Source organism: Corticium candelabrum, chromosome 10, assembly GCF_963422355.1.
Source record: "Corticium candelabrum chromosome 10, ooCorCand1.1, whole genome shotgun sequence".
In the NCBI taxonomy this organism is placed as follows: domain Eukaryota; kingdom Metazoa; phylum Porifera; class Homoscleromorpha; order Homosclerophorida; family Plakinidae; genus Corticium; species Corticium candelabrum.
In genome coordinates, this window is record NC_085094.1 from 1,093,708 (window position 1) to 1,110,810 (window position 17,103).

At 41.8% G+C, this 17,103-nt stretch overlaps 2 protein-coding genes across 2 annotated transcripts; one reads left to right on the forward strand and one right to left on the reverse strand.

Annotated features, from left to right (window-relative positions):
- The first annotated feature begins 969 nt into the window (after positions 1 to 969).
- On the forward strand, positions 970 to 13,699 carry LOC134186106 (guanine nucleotide exchange factor C9orf72-like). The gene is made up of 7 exons (XM_062654026.1): positions 970 to 1,530; positions 1,612 to 1,673; positions 2,322 to 2,526; positions 2,848 to 3,116; positions 13,027 to 13,081; positions 13,133 to 13,242; positions 13,368 to 13,699. Exons 1-7 carry the CDS (start codon positions 970 to 972, stop codon positions 13,573 to 13,575), a joined length of 1,470 nt encoding a protein of 489 aa, XP_062510010.1. The 3' UTR covers positions 13,576 to 13,699.
- A 1,201-nt stretch (positions 13,700 to 14,900) lies between these two features.
- LOC134185565 (uncharacterized) lies at positions 14,901 to 16,484 on the reverse strand. The gene is made up of 2 exons (XM_062653380.1): positions 15,451 to 16,484; positions 14,901 to 15,390 (listed from the first exon to the last, which is right to left on the reverse strand). The coding sequence occupies exons 1-2, from the start codon at positions 16,474 to 16,476 to the stop codon at positions 15,166 to 15,168; spliced, it is 1,251 nt and encodes a 416-aa protein (XP_062509364.1). The 5' UTR covers positions 16,477 to 16,484; the 3' UTR covers positions 14,901 to 15,165.
- Positions 16,485 to 17,103: the final 619 nt, after the last annotated feature.

Genomic DNA, 17,103 nt, shown 5'->3' on the forward strand with positions numbered 1-17,103 from the left:
TGGTTCGGAACAAGACTTAGCATCCCGACTCAATCTGAGGAACTGTTTCTGTGAACAAGCTACATTTTCTACAGACTGTAGGATTTTGATTTCCGCGAATCAATGCAGTCTGAGATCTAGTGGCTACGACTTGGTCTTGTAAAGCTATCATAAAACCTTCTGATTCTGCCTTCAGTGTGTTGGTCACAACAGCTACCTATTTGAATGACCAGTCAGTGTCAATCATGTTGTCATTGACTCTGGAGACAGTTGTTACATAATACTGAGAATGCAAGTTCTTCTTCATGTGCTCCTCCTCGTGAGCAATCGTTGTTTGAGTTTTATATTACTTGACAAACTTTTGGCATCAGTGACATCTTCATCATCAGTTTTGATACGAGAACCATATTTAGAATGACAAATGTAGCTTCTCATTAAAAACTTCAGAAATCTGACGCGTAAACCATCTGATTTCAACACCAGTATAGTAGACGATGGATGGAATAAGATTTGCCATATGACGACATATAGATCTTCAATTCGCACCAAGCCTCGGCCACCATATCTCCTTGGCAAATAGAGCCTCTGAATGGAAGCTTTGGGATGATGGCAGCGATTTTTAGTCATGATTGATGTAAGAATGGGTCCAAATTAATTAATTCTGTCATTGATCAGTTAACCGCTCCAAATGACGTGAGTACACTTCTGTACTGGTAACGCGAACATTGACTATTAGAGGGCAGAGCAGATTTCCACCAGATTGATTCTTCTCTTGAATTTAACAGACAATGCCAGTTTAATTTCTTTTTTAATTAGTGCTAGTATTGTTACTGGTACAGTGAATTGTTGTGACGAAGATGACAGACTGCAAATAAAGATTAATACCTAATTTAAGGAAGGTACACCTCGAAAAAACCTGATTCGATAAAAATAGTATAAGTAGGTATTGAAGGGTCTGAGGCTCGAGGCAAATAAATCACGTGACCTGTCATGTCTGTCACTTTGGAAGAAGTGTGCGAGCACGGTATACAGCCGATACCGGAGCACCGGCGCTCAAAGTTACCAGAATCTTGCACATATTTTAGTGCTGTGCTACTCTCCGTTTGGGACAATATTTTGGGACCTCAAGTGTACCATGTATGGAATGGACCTACAGCACATCGGCTGCAACCAGGCATTATACAGTACGTGTCTAGTCATACGTTAAATGGAGAAATCGTGCGGGCAGACTATGGGGAACATCCAGGCGAGAGAATATCAGCGAAGCTGTTTGTGTTTGCCGAGAAAGACGCGTGTGTGACTGCATTTATATTCAAAGGTCACTTGAAGTCAGGCTCATGTCTCTTCTCACTTTGCCTTGTTATGACAATCGACCAATTGACGTCGTATCTTCCTCTACATGATCTATGCGAAGCTAAAATGAAGTGCTGTATTACTCAGTTAATAAGAATGCAGAAACAAGGCATTCCAATTCAGCAGTTCTCCAGTGTCATTGAGAAATTTGTTCAGTCAGTTGCTAGCATCGCACTAGCTCCCCTGACAGACGTTAAAGTGAGTATGGAAAGTAGATAAATTCATCTTAGAAAAGCAGGGGAAGTAATCTGGTAGATGTGATGTTTTCATTGATTGCAGCTTCAATCAACTGTGTTTCATGGACAAGCTTGTGAGATATTTGAAGTTGAGTTTGTGAAAAGGTATCACGACCTATTCAATAAGTTTGTAAGTTTGTAAGTAGCTGGAGATGTGCATGCTGCATGCTTGCAAAAGAGGCATTTCTTGATCTTAGACTAGCATTAGTGATAGTTAATTTATTAAAGAGACTGGATTTTGCTATTCATAAATGGATTCAGTCCGATGACAGTCGTTGCTAATTTGAAATGAACCTTTGGGATTTTGAGATTGGTGGTCACATTTTTCTACGATTTTTGATATCAGTGTACATAATAGAACCACTCTGCTACAATCTGCATTCTTTCTACAGAATGCAGCTGAAAGTACTGGTTTTGTGGATCTATGGAGAGGTATCATCATTGGAATATTATGGTATGATCATAAGGTGACATAAATTAGAAGCTGCTGACTGCTTTGAATTAAAAGAACAACTTTTGTGTGAGTGAAGGATGTGGGATTATTGGTGTCACTTCTATTAAGAAGTTTGCTACTTAGGCTTGTACCCATAGTCTCAGGGCTGTGGAGTTAGTATTCACAAAACCAAAGGAAGCTGTGTATAGCTTTAGTTAATAGAGCTACCAAGTCAAAACCAGGCTAGGCTCTGGCTATTTCATTTGTAGTCGAAATAGCAATTTGTTTGTGTATGTGTAGAAGTAAATTTCTGTCTTTAGATGTATCACATCTCATCTTCAAACATGTTGCTGCACAGTTGTGGTTGGTGAGGCAATAGAGCCGTTGAATATGCTGATCAGCACACTTGCTTTGTTCCTATCACCAGCTGAAAGACTGCGTTCACGTTATGCTGTCAATGAAACAGACACGGGTGACTTAGAGTATGAGTCTAATTTGTTTCTACAAGGTCTGCTGGTCAAGCGGGTAGGTGTCTGTCAATGCCTATATGTAAATCTCAGAAGCATTTATGTTCATTTAATTTGCATTAATTCAATAATTTTTGTGTATCTATCTTTGCATTGTGATGACTCATTGGATATCTTTCAAGTCTTCTTCAGTGATTTTAGGACGTACATAATTGCTATTGATAATCAGTAAGAAAAGTAATGATGCTTCTGAGATTGGTGAGGAAGTTGTATAAGGATTTTGGGTATTATACATGATATTGCAGTTTTAACGTAGTTGAGTTAGAAGTCTATGTTGTGTATAAATATAGTGACAAGTAACTGTGGTATTGCTTATTAGGGTGAGAGCTACCATAAGAAGATTCCCAGTAGCGAAGTTATTCGAACAAAGTTACCGTCTACTCTGATCAATGTTACAGCCTTGACAGTAGAACAGACAAATTTAACACACAAACATCATGCAATGCGGGACGACTTTCTTGCTCTTGAATATAATCTGATGATGGAGCCAGGGAGACGTAGAGAAGAAGCTCTGCAATCAGCTGACATTAGCAAGACATCATTTTCTACATTTCCAGCAGTTCCTGATTCCAGCAATTTCTATAAGAAGTAAGTTTTGATGAACTTTATGAATTTGGATTTTAGTATGGAGACCAATAGTAGCACATTACTAAAGAACCATGTACACCTGACACCATTCGTATAAACAGCACTCATGGTTGGCCAAGTCAACGAGAAGGGAGGGTAAATGCTTAGTACTCTTCCAAAATACTCACGTTCCCTTATATTTGCCTGCTTCCATGATGGCCATATATACAGTTTGTAAACTATATAGTTTTACATAATTTGTATATACAGTGTATATAAAGAATCCCCACAGAACAGCCACAAAACAAGGAATACTGTAATCCCATAGACTTTTTGTGGTCACAATGTCTAGGTTTGTAGCTGTTTGATGGGGACATTTAGATATGCAAATTATATAATTATATATAGAGTTTGTAAACTATATAGTTTACCTACTGAATATACGGCCATCATGGATGCAGGCAAATATAAGAGAATGTGAGTATTTTGGTATAATAATGAGGATCCACCCTCCATTCTCCTTGACTTGGCCAACCATGATTGCTCCTTATGCTAATTTAATAACATAAATGGTGTCAGGTGTAGGGATTTCCCCAGGACCCTCTAGCAGGGCAGCTTACGTTTTGAGGGTTTGACCCTAAATTTTGTTTACCATCAATGTGAGAAAATTTCTGGATCTTAGGACTCTAAGCAAGTATGAAGATCAGGGTTCTAGCCAGGTTTTGAGGCAAAGGGTGGCGGTAGGCTGTGACTCCCTAAAAAGGACGTGGTCTTTTGAAAGGGTGTGTGAAAGGGTGTGTGGTTTTGCCGTGTTTATGGTGTTTATGGTTTGTTGAAAACGCAGCCCAGGAGAGATTTTTTGTGACTTTCTCTGCTTAAACCTAGTCTGAATAACTTGGCTGTTTTTAAGATAATATTTGTGGAAAGAGCTATTTGCTTATCAATGATTTTAAGGGCAAGTATGTTTATATAGAATGCCACACCCTCGTTCAATTATGATGCTCTCCATCTAGTCGTCATGCTTTGTAATAAGATCGGTTAGAGCACACAACATTGAAACAATATGACTTCCCAGCACAGTAAATAGCACACCTGCTGAGGCCATAATTAGCACTTTCTGTAAGTGTAAAAAATGAAAGTGAACAGTTAGTAGTCAAGACTCTCTAGTGCAATCCTTGCTGTACAGCCACTAATTCCACCTGGAATGTTTGTTCACATAGCGTGGCGGTCAATCACAAAGCTTGGTGGGCATCTTGTTTTGAGGAGTAAAGGGTGGCAATCTGCCACCCCTTAGTTTGCCTGGCTAGAACCCTGAACATTCTATTTGTGTGTGTGCATACAGAAGGCTAGCTTTGAACTTTCAGACAAGAGAGCGCAGTGCACAAAATGTGCAAACTCTAGTCTGGACCAAAACGATACTAACATGATTTCGGAATTACTTATCAAAAAACTGTGCTAAATGGTAATCTAACAGCCTAGAGTCGTTTTTGAGTTCAAATAATGAGATGGAAAAATACCTCGCTTTTGCATTATGCAAACATATCATTTGTAAATGCCACCAGATCTCACAAACAAAGAAGAAATGTCTGCCATGTTTGCGGCTGATATCTTGGTGGACAGCATGAAATGACGACTCTTTGATTCTGCATCTAGCGATGCTGCTGTGCATGTCCTGTCAGCGTAAGCTTGAAAAGATTGAGAAACTAAAGCTGAAACTAAAACTAAGAGGTGCACCAGAGTCTCTAGTCGTGGCTTTGTCGTGCACTTAGTGCCTCTGGTGTGCACTTAACCACCCTGGAGGATTTCACATGTGCATGTAATCAGCTAGTGCACTTAGCATAACCAATTACTGCTAAACCAATCAGAATTTACAACCAACATTCTGGTTCTAAGATGCTGATTGGCTTAGAAGGCTATTTCCGAAATCATTTTAGTATCGTTCTGGTCCAGACTAGAGTTCGCGTGCTTTGTGCAATCTCTGGCATTTAATTGCATTCTTTAAGCGTCATTGGTGAAATTGATCTAATTAGTCATCATTGTTGTCCTCCCACTCTGAAGATCTCTTCACTGTCATGCTAGAGGTATATCATTTGCACTAACTTGTATTACCACTATTGTTCTACTGATTTTAACTATACCGTCAGTGTAACTCTGTAATGTGCTTCCTACTTTGGTAACTAGGTGTCCAACACATTGTTTCCGCTGCTCAGCCCATGGTGTGCTAGCAAAGTAGAAATAAAATGTCTAGAGTACAGAATGATCTATTATTGTTGTCACATCTAACACCACTCCCAGTGGCGTCACCAGGAATGACAAAAATATGGAAAGAGGGCACACACACACGCACATGCTATGTATATTTTTTATTCATATACTGCTGTCCTCTTCTGAAAACTTCCTCTTTCGACTTCAACATACTAAACTAGTTTCTGTTGTGTAGCCTTTGGTTTAGTTAAAAATGGACTTTAAACATTTTGTGTCTTATTCTTCACATGCAGTTAAAGATCACGTAGCATGCTTGTGTACACTCTGCATTTTGTTAATATTAACTATATTACATTAACATTAATAACTGTATTAATAATCTGCCATGTTTAATTTTAATTCTGGGGAACCCTGCAGGTGTGAATGAATGGACTGTGAGATAACACCTCTTTTAGCTTAATGCAATAACATAAAGATCATTAGTGGTAGCAGGAAACTTTTATATGAGGTTGTCCTATTGCTTACTTCTACTTTTAGATTAGGTTACTACTAGTATCTCTGCTGTTTCCACTGGTAGAAATGGAAGATTATGTGGTTTTGAACGATACCAAGATTGTTTCTCTGGTACATTGTGCAGTAAAGTGATATAGAATTTATCATCAGTCACGTCAATGGGAATGAAGAGTAAATGGACTTAACGATGATGGGCTGGTGTTATGCAAGTGCTGGACACTGCATTGGTTAACTGTTTGTACAGTACATGAAACGTTTTTGAGCTCTTGTTTACTGGACAAGAAGAAAACTGCAATTGGGAGCTTTGGCTAATGGCATTAGGAAACTGTTGGCCAAGCTGTCAAGGTGCAGACTTTTATACTGTAGACAAGCAGGAAGAAGCATGGTTATTTGCTACAGCTAGCAAGCTTCCAGACAAGCTAGAGGAGACAGTGGATGCTGGAGACTCGTCAGCTGCTTTCAGTGACAGCACCGAAGCAAACAGAGGAAAATGCCAGGCTCCACGGATGGTAATTTTCTGTCGCAAGTGGTGACGAAGTAAATATATTGGTCTCTAGTGTTCACTATGCAGCCTTGGAGTGCCAGACCTGAGCACATAAATTTTCTTGAACTCCCAGATGCAATTGCCTACAATAGTTTTGCTGTCAAATACTACAAGTACAGGTGACGATATAGGGAGGGTGTACTGGGTGCACGTACACCTCTCTGAGTCTGTAGTCTTGAAAGATGTAGTGTATTGACGTTTGATACCATTTCCAGCATACTTAGTCAGCAAAAGTTAATACATACGCACATGAAAATGACAGTACAGTTTACTTTATGATCATTGTCCAACTGAAACCAGTAAAGTGTGCATCGCAACGACCAAGAGTTTGTATTTGTCACATGCAGTGCCTATATTTGTGCGCTTTCTGGTCTGGAAGTTTGAGGCTACCTATAGCCCAACGTGGTGTCAATTACAAGGAGCATGCAGCTGCTTCATGTAGTACTACTGCAAACTTATTTGAATTTTATAGCCGTGTGGTTCTAAATGATTCTTTTGCAACAAGTGCATGCATTGTACAGTACTATTAGTTCAACATGACTTTTCGTGGTCAACTATCCAACCAATTCTCAATTTTTTATGAAATGCTTTGGCTCTGTGTCAAACAGCCTCAGGTAGATAGGAACACTATACAAAGTGAATCTGGGCCAGCAGTTACATTGCTTGAAATGTGATGATACTTCTAGAAGTGTTCCTTTCGTTGTTTCCTAATAAGGGTTGAGTGTAAAATTTCTAGAATTACCAAGGAAACATAATTTTTTGAATCTGTGCACCCTGGCATTATGGCATGTTTTGCCTGAATCGCCCACGTTGTGGACTGTTTGCCTTGATGCTTGCATTTATGTAACGTAATGTTTTGTTGTAACGTCTATTTTCACCTTGTTTGTCTTCTTTGAAATGGGTGTGGTCTACCATTTCATGTTTGTGGACCCTCTTTTATAGATTCTGTATCTGCCCCTGGAGTGTGTTTCAGAGTTAAAGGCAGCATTTGAGTTCCCATTTTTCTTTGATAAATCGTGCTTGGAGGCACAGACACTCATGAGATTGACACCATTGGAAAGCCAGTCATCTGTCAGTTTCAAGTCTCAATTATTAAAGTATTGCTGGTACAGTACTGTACCATGTGTGCTCCTAGTTATGTAAACTAGACAGTCGTCTGCTACAGCAGAAATTAGTTTGTTGTTTCGGCATTAAAGGAGAACTCTCACCAAATACTAAAACTTGTTGAAAGAAAGATGCAAGGCCTGGTATCTTCCTGCAGGAAACCTACGGTCCAGACAGCCACAGAAGCAGAGAATCGGCAACGAGTTGTTCAGACGATTCCCCGTATGTACACAAAGTCTTACTCTCTCAAAGCAACTACTTTAGGTTTTGGTTAATAAATCACAACTTGACACCATATGTCTCACAATCCTTACCTTGAAATGTGCACAGATATTGGTCTTCCTTGCTAACCAACAATCAAAGTTACGCATACACCACATACGGGTACTAAATATGCCTACGCAGGTAATTTCAATGCTTTATTTCTTCGTTACGGTAAACTTCTGCAGTAAACGGCTGCAAAGGGTTGTGTCATGAAGTGACAGCTTTCATCTGAGAGATAGTTGATTTTGGTGAGAGTTCTCCTTTAAATGCTCCTTTTATAATAGAAGCCACCATCATTTTATTAGCCTCCTAAATTTCTCATTTTGTTTATTAGTTTGTCTAGGCTCTACCAACAAAGTGCATATCCAAGAAATTTCAGTGAGTGTGCAGTGTACAATGGGTAGAGTGTAAGTCAGTTGTGTAACCATTAGGTAATCTGCAGTCTTCAAATGGAAATTGCTGTAGTCTGTTCCGTATTTCTTTGATTCTATACCATGGCATTTATTTCTTAGCTAGGGTTCTAACTGTGGCATTTAAAAGAGGCGGCATTTATTTGTTAAAGGCTCTCTGTCGTGCTTTGTAGGTTTGACTCCTTTTCAAGAGAACAACATTTGTACGCATTTCACACTTTGAGACATCATGTGGTGAAACAGTATCTTGGTAGTCTAAAGAAACGTTTGCCTCATACATGCTAGATCTTGCTAGATTTATAGGGTGTGTGTGTGTGTGTGTGTGTGTGTGTGTGTGTGTGTGTGTGTGTGTGTGTGTGTGTGTGTGTGTGTGTGTGTGTGCGGGGGTGTGGTGCGATAGCTCAGTTGGTTAGAGAGTCATCTTATGGAGTGTTTACATCCGGGACCTTGAAGGGTCGCAAGTTTAATTCACAGTGATGGCGAGCTATGGCATAATTTCCTTAAGCAAGAAACTAACACACATTTGCTTCTCTCGACTCAGAAGTATAAATGAGTACTTGGTCATTGACTGGGGTCCTAAGCGGCCATCGGCTGTGCGTGACATCAGCCACTGGGGTCCTGGTGAGACTTTGGGTGCTCAGACCACAGTTGGCTTCACAAGTCGGTGCTCCTGCGAGTGCCTGGCCCGGCTCCAGGAGTTTGCTAGCGCATGCCCAGAGTTCCCTGAGTAGCGCACAGGGCCCAGCTAAACAGCTGGGGGCGTGACCTCTGAGAGGCAGCTCCTGACATTTAGGATTTTAGTATTTAGGTGTGTGTGGGGTGTGGTGGAGCAGATGGTAGAGCGTTGGTGATGACATCCGGGATCTTGTATTCCGTGATGAGGGTCGAAGGTTCAACCCTGGTGGAGGCGGCACTGTCGCAGTTTCCTTGAGCAAGAAACTCACCCACACTTGCTTGTCTCGACTCAGGAGTATAATTGAGTACCTGGTCATTGACTGGGGTGGACAAGACCATTGGCTTGGTGGCAACATCATGCAGCGGACGGGTACGTGTGGGCCTTGGTGTCCAGTCCCAGAGCTGCGCCATTGTCAGTGCCCCTGGATGACTCTGGCCAAGCTCCAGGTGGATTGTAGTGCTGGCCCCAAGACTCCACATAGCGCATGGAGGCCCTGTCTCTAGAGGCAGGGGGAGCTATCTCCGCAACTGACCTCAAGGTCGACGTCGAAAGACATGGAGGGCTTAACATTTGTCCGTGTGTGTGTGGTGTGTGGTGTGTGTGTGTGTGTGTGTGTGTGTGTGTGTGTGTGTGTGTGTGTGTGTGTGTGTGTGTGTGTAGTTGCATTCTTGGGTTCTTTGGTGAGCTTTGATGTGGTAAACTTCATCTCAAGTCATCGGCTGGCGTTCAACGATGTGATCCATTAGGTCCACTTCTGTTCTTCCTTGTGATGGAGTTATTGGATGAACTGGCACACTCGCCAGGTATCGACTTATAGTTATGGTATTTGGACAGGTCCTTTATTGGCAAGTGGTGTACAGTTTCATGTCTTTTGAAGAATATTCAGTCAGTAGTTCCACGTTTTGGGTTACAACTAAACATGTGTAAACATAAAGTTTTGTGGCCATCAGCAAACTAGGCATTTTTCTGAATTTCCATTGGATGTTCAACGCATTGATGTGGCTAATGCTGGCAGTGAGTTTTTGGGCTTTCCTGTATGTGGTTCAGAAGAGTTTTTCAACCAAGCAGTTTCTAAGAGGGTTGACAAAGTCTTTGACTGTCAGAGTTATTTGTCGGAGTTGGAAAATCCTCAGGTCGAACTTCTCTTGTTACGGTCTTGCCTTTCGCTGTGTAAAATCAATAGCATAATTAGAACAGTTCCATCAGCTATCATCAAGAAGCAGTTGTGCCGTTTTGATGCTGGGATGTGGTACACTTTCAAATCTATCACTCACTCTTCCATATCTGATACTGCTGGAACCAGTCTACACTGCCTGTTCGTTTAGGTGGGTTGGATCTCCGTGAATCCACAAGAACAGCTCCAACTGCTTTTCTTGCAAGCTGTAATGCAACTCGATCGATGGCTATACATCTGTTGGCCATGATACAAAAGCCCATAGTCATGTCATCCTTACAGGTTTCTAAAAATCTGTGTTTTGAAGGGTAAGTTGAGTTGTAAGCATACCTACATTGCCTTCTTCCTGGTTTTGTGCTTAATCTTTGCTTGGCTACTCAACACCAGCTTTAATCACTTCTGGACGCAGGTTGTGGCATGACTTGAAAGGCACGGTTAGTCTACGTGACTATGCTGGAATTAACTCCATATCTGCTCAACACGTAGGATCATGGTTGTGGGAAACTCCTAATTGCAATTTGGGCCTTGCCATGCCTCCCAAGGAGTTTACACTCTCTGCGTTATTGGTTGGCTATTCCCCCTTTCCCATCCAATACTGGTTAAGAGACGTGCTTGTGGTCAAATTGATCTTTTGGTGACCAGTTGCTAGGATGTTGCCACAACAATTTGAGAATTCGACGACATGATGCTCTTCCTGATGTGTCTCTAACTGCAGGAAAGAACAACAAAAAGGCCAGGTGATATATTTCACCCTGATTTTGATCAAGGACAATCGACTACTTTGACATTACAGTGAGAAATTCTCTGCAGCCATTATACCTTGTTCAAGTGGCACACCATGCTGGTGCTGCTGCAGAGGCAGGAGAGCAGAACAAAGACGATCATCATGAAAGTCGTGTAACAGCAACTGGCAGTGTCTTTCATTCTTTGGTCTGCGAATCCTTGAGCCTATGGTCACCACACAGTCATCATGTCATTAAGGCTATTGCACAAAGGTTGTCTTTTGAAGGGAATATGACAGTCACTATGGCTGTTAGAAATCTTCGTGAACAAATGTCTATTAAATTATGGTCCTACAATGTGAAGATGTTGCTAGGTGTTTAGTTTTAGTTTTGAGTGTACCCACACTGGTGGGTACATGTGTATGTATAGCTAAATAAAAGTACATGGTCATTACTGTCTGTACATACATATATCTGTATCATAGTAGCAGAGTATTATCCTATAACACAACTGGTGTGTTTCACTCACTTCTGAGCTTAGTAAACTGCAGGACAAGGGGTGACTAACAAGAGTAAACCTAGCAGGTTTTTGATGGAGCTCTAAGGTGATATCTGTGCATGCTGTAAACTGTTTGTGACAACTATAAATGAACAAGGGTGCATGCAAAGCTTGTACCTGTAGTCAGCAGCAGCAGCAGTATATTTCATATCACTTTGGTAATACCGGGAGTAGAGTACTTTGGGTAATACCATAGTACAGTATTGTATTGTGCCAGACTTTAGTAGTAGTAGTAGTATATTACTCAGCAAAAGCATCCACCGGTCATGCCCATACTACAAAAGCCACTACAACGGCACTCAACACAACACTATATCAATCCATTCAATTAAACAAACCCACTTAAGTCAACGTCACAATCTACTTAGTGAGGCAAGCCTCACTGTTGATTAAATCCATGACGTTTGCTACATCAGTATACATATTTAGGTCACAGTAAGTTGGGACACATGAAACTGTAGGCAGTCGTTCAATATTACTTAAATTATGGTTGGGAGGATTATCAAGATAAATTACGAAAGTGTGAGGGCTTTCTAAGAATAAGTACCTGAGGCTAATTATCAAGGGCAAGCCCGAAGACTCAGGTATTTTGTCTTGATAATGTTGAACCAGCCATAATTTAAGTCATTTGTTGTTTGATTACATGGACTGCTGGCCATTACTTTTTACTCAAATAATGTGAGGAGTGTGAGATTTGGGATTTGATTGGGATCATGGTTATGGTTTTGAGTCAGTGTTGACAGCTTGACAAGGAAGCCAAAATGAGAGATGGTAACATCAAGTCGCATGGTTATCAACATTGTGTTGTCATGTGTTATTAAACAGTAGGTCCAGTTTGTCACAGGAAATGTTTATGTTGGAATACAATGACTGAGGGCCCTAATCATGATTAGTTCTCCGTTAGTGCACTAACCTCACTTGTTCACACTAGGTTGATCATGATCAGAGTAACACCAAATGGTTAGTCTGGCCATGCTCGTAGTGGTGCTGTACATGTCGCTGAAGCTGGTAATGCAGCTTCACCGTTGGAGAGAGGCACACCAGAGGAGACATTGGCATGGCAATTCAAATGTCTCCAATGACTGATGTCCCACCGGAGGAGAAAACATTCCTTTTTTATTATCAGCAGGGTTAGACACTTCATTTTCTCACAAGCCAAAATGCTGCCTCCATCCACTGTTCTCTGGATTGCATGTTAACGGAATCTTCCCGGATTACAGAATGTAAAGCCCATACTACAGCCTAGCATCATGTGCGCACGTGACTGTCACTAGTGTCTAGTGACTGTGAACACACTACCCTAACTGCCTTCTAATCATAATTAGCCTAACCATAGTTAGCAAAGTATTTAGTGCGAACACACTCCTAATTGTTCAATGGTAATTTGAAGAATTCTACAATTTGGTTACAGTGATGATTTGCGGGATATTTATTGACAGATTTGTGGCTGTGTTGCTAGGCTGGTGGTGGTTTCTAAGACAAGAAAGATATGGCATCAGCAAATACTACTACAAAACAAATACTAGATACAACAACTGTCAACATGCCGTACCAAATTACTGAAAAATAACCCCCACCAAAAGTTTGTCAAATTCCAATATTCATTACTGTTCTCCATATTATCTGGGTTTTAGTTATAAATATTAGTTATCTGAAGTGTACTGACTGATTAATATTATGAGGCGTAAGTTATCTGCTGCTGAGTTTTTTTGTAGCCAGCAGGTGACTTGGTACTAATTTTGAGTATTTTATATATCCAGTTTGTTCCGTGAAACGTATGACCATTCCAAGTTAGTTCAAGACTTCTTACGAGAGGTGAGCATGGTTTTTCACGTATGCACTAAAGAATTGCTTTATCTCACACAGGTGTATGAGTTGGTGCCATCGTGTGGTGTTCGAGAAGCATACATTTCACAGTTTGCCCGCCTTCTTCAACGTAAAGCATTGGCTCTAATCAAATATGTTGGAGCTGAAGAGTATGTAAAGCAGGTGTTCATGTTCTAAACTAATCAAACACCATACAATGGCATGTTCTGATTAGATTTAACACTTAGTTTAATTATTTCAGTTGATATCTTAACTTGGAATTTGCCTCCTGTAGCAACACCAGATTTGATCTTCCGTTAGGACCAGGCATCAGTCGAGAAATAATCAAGAAGCTAAAGAAAGCCCTGTCATTAGAAATGGAAGGTGACTTCAAGATTATACTTGCAACAGCAGAGAAACTGAGACCAGGAATGTTTCTTCACCTGCTGGGTGATCCAGCTGCTCAGTGCAAAAAAGTTCAAGAAGAATTGGAAGTCTTGTAACCCTGGTAGCAGGGAACCAACCTTACTATACGAATTACGAATTGATGATCATTTATTTTTGTTTTACCAAATGATGTACTCCCAACGTATTTCTGAAAGAATGACTTAAATTTTGCTACTGTAACCTTGTACAGTACTTGTGCTATCATCTTGGTGAAGTCTGACTTTAGACTATGGGCATTCTAAACTGTGGTCAGCATCATATGGCCACTGCCATGATCCACACATCATAGCAAAGAGCCTATAATTATTAGGCAGAATTGAATAGCCACTTTGATGCTGTTGTTTCCAGGTGATGTTGTTTAATGCCCAACACCCACATTTGGTGTTAAAAAGAGGTGGCATCCACTGATTGGTTATGGGATGGGTGAATAGATGCAGTGCTGTGGCATATGATCATGTGTACTTACAGTACTAGTACACCCTTGATTATCCAGACTTCTCCGGAGATGGATTAGAATCCGGATAATCGAGTGTCCCAGGTTAGAAGTTCGGATAATTGAATGCCTGATAATCAAAAGTTGATAAATATGAACTGATTTCCCTCCACTGTACAAGACCACACTCTGTTTCCACACTTACTGTACATTCATGTCAGAAGGGTCATCAACAGCTGCCTATTTTATTAGATTATTACGTTCTTTGCTAGTTATGTATTCGCTCATTTGTGAGAGGTTGTACGTGTACCTACAGCATATTTTTTTATTTCTTTTATCCAGGAATGCAGCAATAGTGGGGATGAGACACAGAATTTGTCCGGATAATCGAAGGTGTACTGTATGTTGTAAGACCTTTCATGAGAACACAGGTGGACCTAAAACAAGAGAATAGCTTAGAAGGGTTGATTTGGTGATAACTGTTGCAGCTGCCTGGCTGTAGCTATAACATCAGATGATGATGACCTGCCTGTTGGTGGCTGGCCACTGTTTATCTGTTGTTTCCTGCTCATTTACAACCATGGTGCTTGTTCCCATTGGTAATGGTGATAAATAGTTATGTGCATGAGGCTAACACTCAGTGAAACCTTACTTAGAATTGACAACAAGCTGGATTAATTATTCCTCCAACTAGATGCTATTAATAGTAGGGTGTAACCAAGGATGTCAGAAGGGTAGCATGTTACAAGGCTAACAACTTCCCAAACATCATTGTCAAGTGGCTTAGTTTACCTTACGGTTTCAGTAGTACTTGTATATTTGTTCTGTCAGTTTGATAGGGATACTTTGTGCTACCAAGAAGGGCTTACAGGAGTACGGTAGAGCACTGATGCATGGTGACATGGGATTAGCAAGGTAGTGCCCTATATTTTACATGTTCTGCAAATATCCATGTTCTGCACGCAATTCAGAGCGGTACGGACGCATGTAGTTGAACATGAAGAACTTTAATGACTGAATTAAATTTATTTTCTTACCAAAAAGACTGTACAGCAAGTCTTGACATAGTACTGAAGAGAACAATTAAATATGTACCTATAATGACCTTGTATTACAAGCCAGCTATCATCAGAGTTTCTTCAAAGGTCAGTCTTCATGTGCAAGCTGCCAGAGCTAAAGTCTTGGTGTGGTGCATTGCACAACATGTCATATTCTAGGCTATTGTCTGCATCATAGGTCCACTACATGATCCATACACCCTGCCAAAAGGTCTAGAATGATCAGTCAGTACTGAGTATCCGTTTGGCTGATGTGGCTTCCAAGTGACAGTAGAAGTGGAAGTCTTAGGGGGCCCAACACACACGTTGGGTGTTAGTGAGATGGTTTGGGGTAGAGGTGGCATATGATCACCAGGTCTGCTGTCGAGTACAGCCAAATCCTAGAAAGACAAACATGCTGTTATAGAGAGTGACATTAACTTTTATGTGAGGTAGCCTACCTGGCCAAATGAAAATGAGCAGGTCGAGGCTGTCTGGTGAACTGACAAAGCAGGTGGAGGTGGGTGGGTTATCGATGAAAAGGACGGCGACGTCACCACAAGGGGATTAGTTGGAAGAGAGGATTCACTGCTAGGCGTTGCAGCGGAAGGCTGGTGGTGGCTTAGAGTCAAAATGCCGGATGATCTTGGTGACATGCCTGATTGTAGGTTGGACGCTGTTCTGTGAACTGATCTGTGTTCTGCAGGTCCCTGGCTAGGCAGGAGAGCTGACTGAGACGAAATGGATGGCTGGTGAAGAGGAGCAGGAGCTCTGTTTGGTAACGGTGATAAAAGTTGCTTGTCAGAGGGCTGGGGCGTTGTCGAAAAGGATTGAATGTTGGTGTCTGCGTAACCTGTGTGAGGGCTAGGAACAGACGGCATAACGGAAGGCATGGGTGGCGGCTGGTATGGAGATGGTAGCGGAGTAGGAGGCTGCAGTCCAGGAACCATGTCAGCAAACTCAGGTGGGTATCCACCAGCAAATGTTGCTGGTGATGGCCCATACTGACCGTATGCTGCTGCCTTGCGATTCTGTTCTTGAAGCTGATCATTGAGTAGTTGCTGCAGAAAAGCAATGTACCTGGTTGCCATTCGCAAGATCTCGTGTTTGGAAAGTTTCTTGTCTGGTGGGTAAGTGGGAACCATCTTCCTCAGCTCTTGAAATGCCTCGTTGACGTTCTGCTGCCTCCATCGTTCTCGACTATTTGTAGCCATTCTTTTAGCTCGAGAATTCTCATCTTCAGACTCGCTGTCATAACGTCTCCTTCTCCTCGCTCCAATAGATCGCGTGTTTCTCCTTCCACGGAAGTCTAGAGGTACCTGCTGCGGGACGCTTCCCGACGCGTTGGCTTTGTCTCCGTCTTCAGCATGATAACCTCCTATCTGCCGTGCCTCGGACTTTTCTGAATCAATGCTGCCAGATGGGCTGGGAGTGGTACAAGTGAGTGTACTCTCACAACTGTGCTGTCCCGTCAACAGACCAGCCATGTCAATAGTAGCGATGCAGAGCGTGAAATGAAGTACGAATGCGCAACCTATCCTTTACATTTGTTGTGCTACGGTGCCACAGTGTCTGACAACGTTGCAACTAATGGCTCGCTGCAGCAGCGACGTGGAGGCGCCAAGTCCTGCCCGGCGCCACAAGTTCGGGACAAGTTCACGTGCAGCGAGTCGGGGGAAGTCCGTAGCCTATCGGTCTCATCACGATTATAATTGAATTGGGTTCGTCCACCCTTTCACTGCACAGCTGAGTCCTTGGAATGCCGGACATCCTGTCGCTATGTTTTAGCAAGTGGAGCGGCGCGGCAGACATCGAATTAGCGACTGGCCAATAGGCTTTCGCAAGGCGCGTGCCATCGCATTACCGGCTACTCCCGGCGCCTGTCTTCTTGGCGCCGTGTCGCCCCTCTTGACTAATAAACATAGAGTTACGGACTATGGATGAAGTAAATGAAGCTAGACATACTCTTGCAGACATCAAGAAAGACTTTCGTGCGTTCGGGAAGGAACGGCAATCTCATCGTACTATCATCGCCATTATCACTCACAATCTACCACAATCAGTACACATTACATCAACACCAGGTGATAATGAGGCTGTCTCATCGGCGCCCG

Excerpts from the sequence above, each read along its gene's own strand:
- LOC134185565 (XM_062653380.1), bottom strand. The coding sequence starts at position 16,476 with ATGGCTGGTCTGTTGACGGGACAGCACAGTTGTGAGAGTACACTCACT. Across the intron at positions 15,391-15,450 it reads GCTCATTTTCATTTGGCCAG|GATTTGGCTGTACTCGACAG; the intron begins GTAGGCTACCTC and ends TTGTCTTTCTAG.
- LOC134186106 (XM_062654026.1), top strand. The coding sequence starts at position 970 with ATGTCTGTCACTTTGGAAGAAGTGTGCGAGCACGGTATACAGCCGATA. Across the intron at positions 1,674-2,321 it reads GAAGTTGAGTTTGTGAAAAG|ATGTATCACATCTCATCTTC; the intron begins GTATCACGACCT and ends TTCTGTCTTTAG. Across the intron at positions 3,117-13,026 it reads TCCAGCAATTTCTATAAGAA|TTTGTTCCGTGAAACGTATG; the intron begins GTAAGTTTTGAT and ends TTATATATCCAG.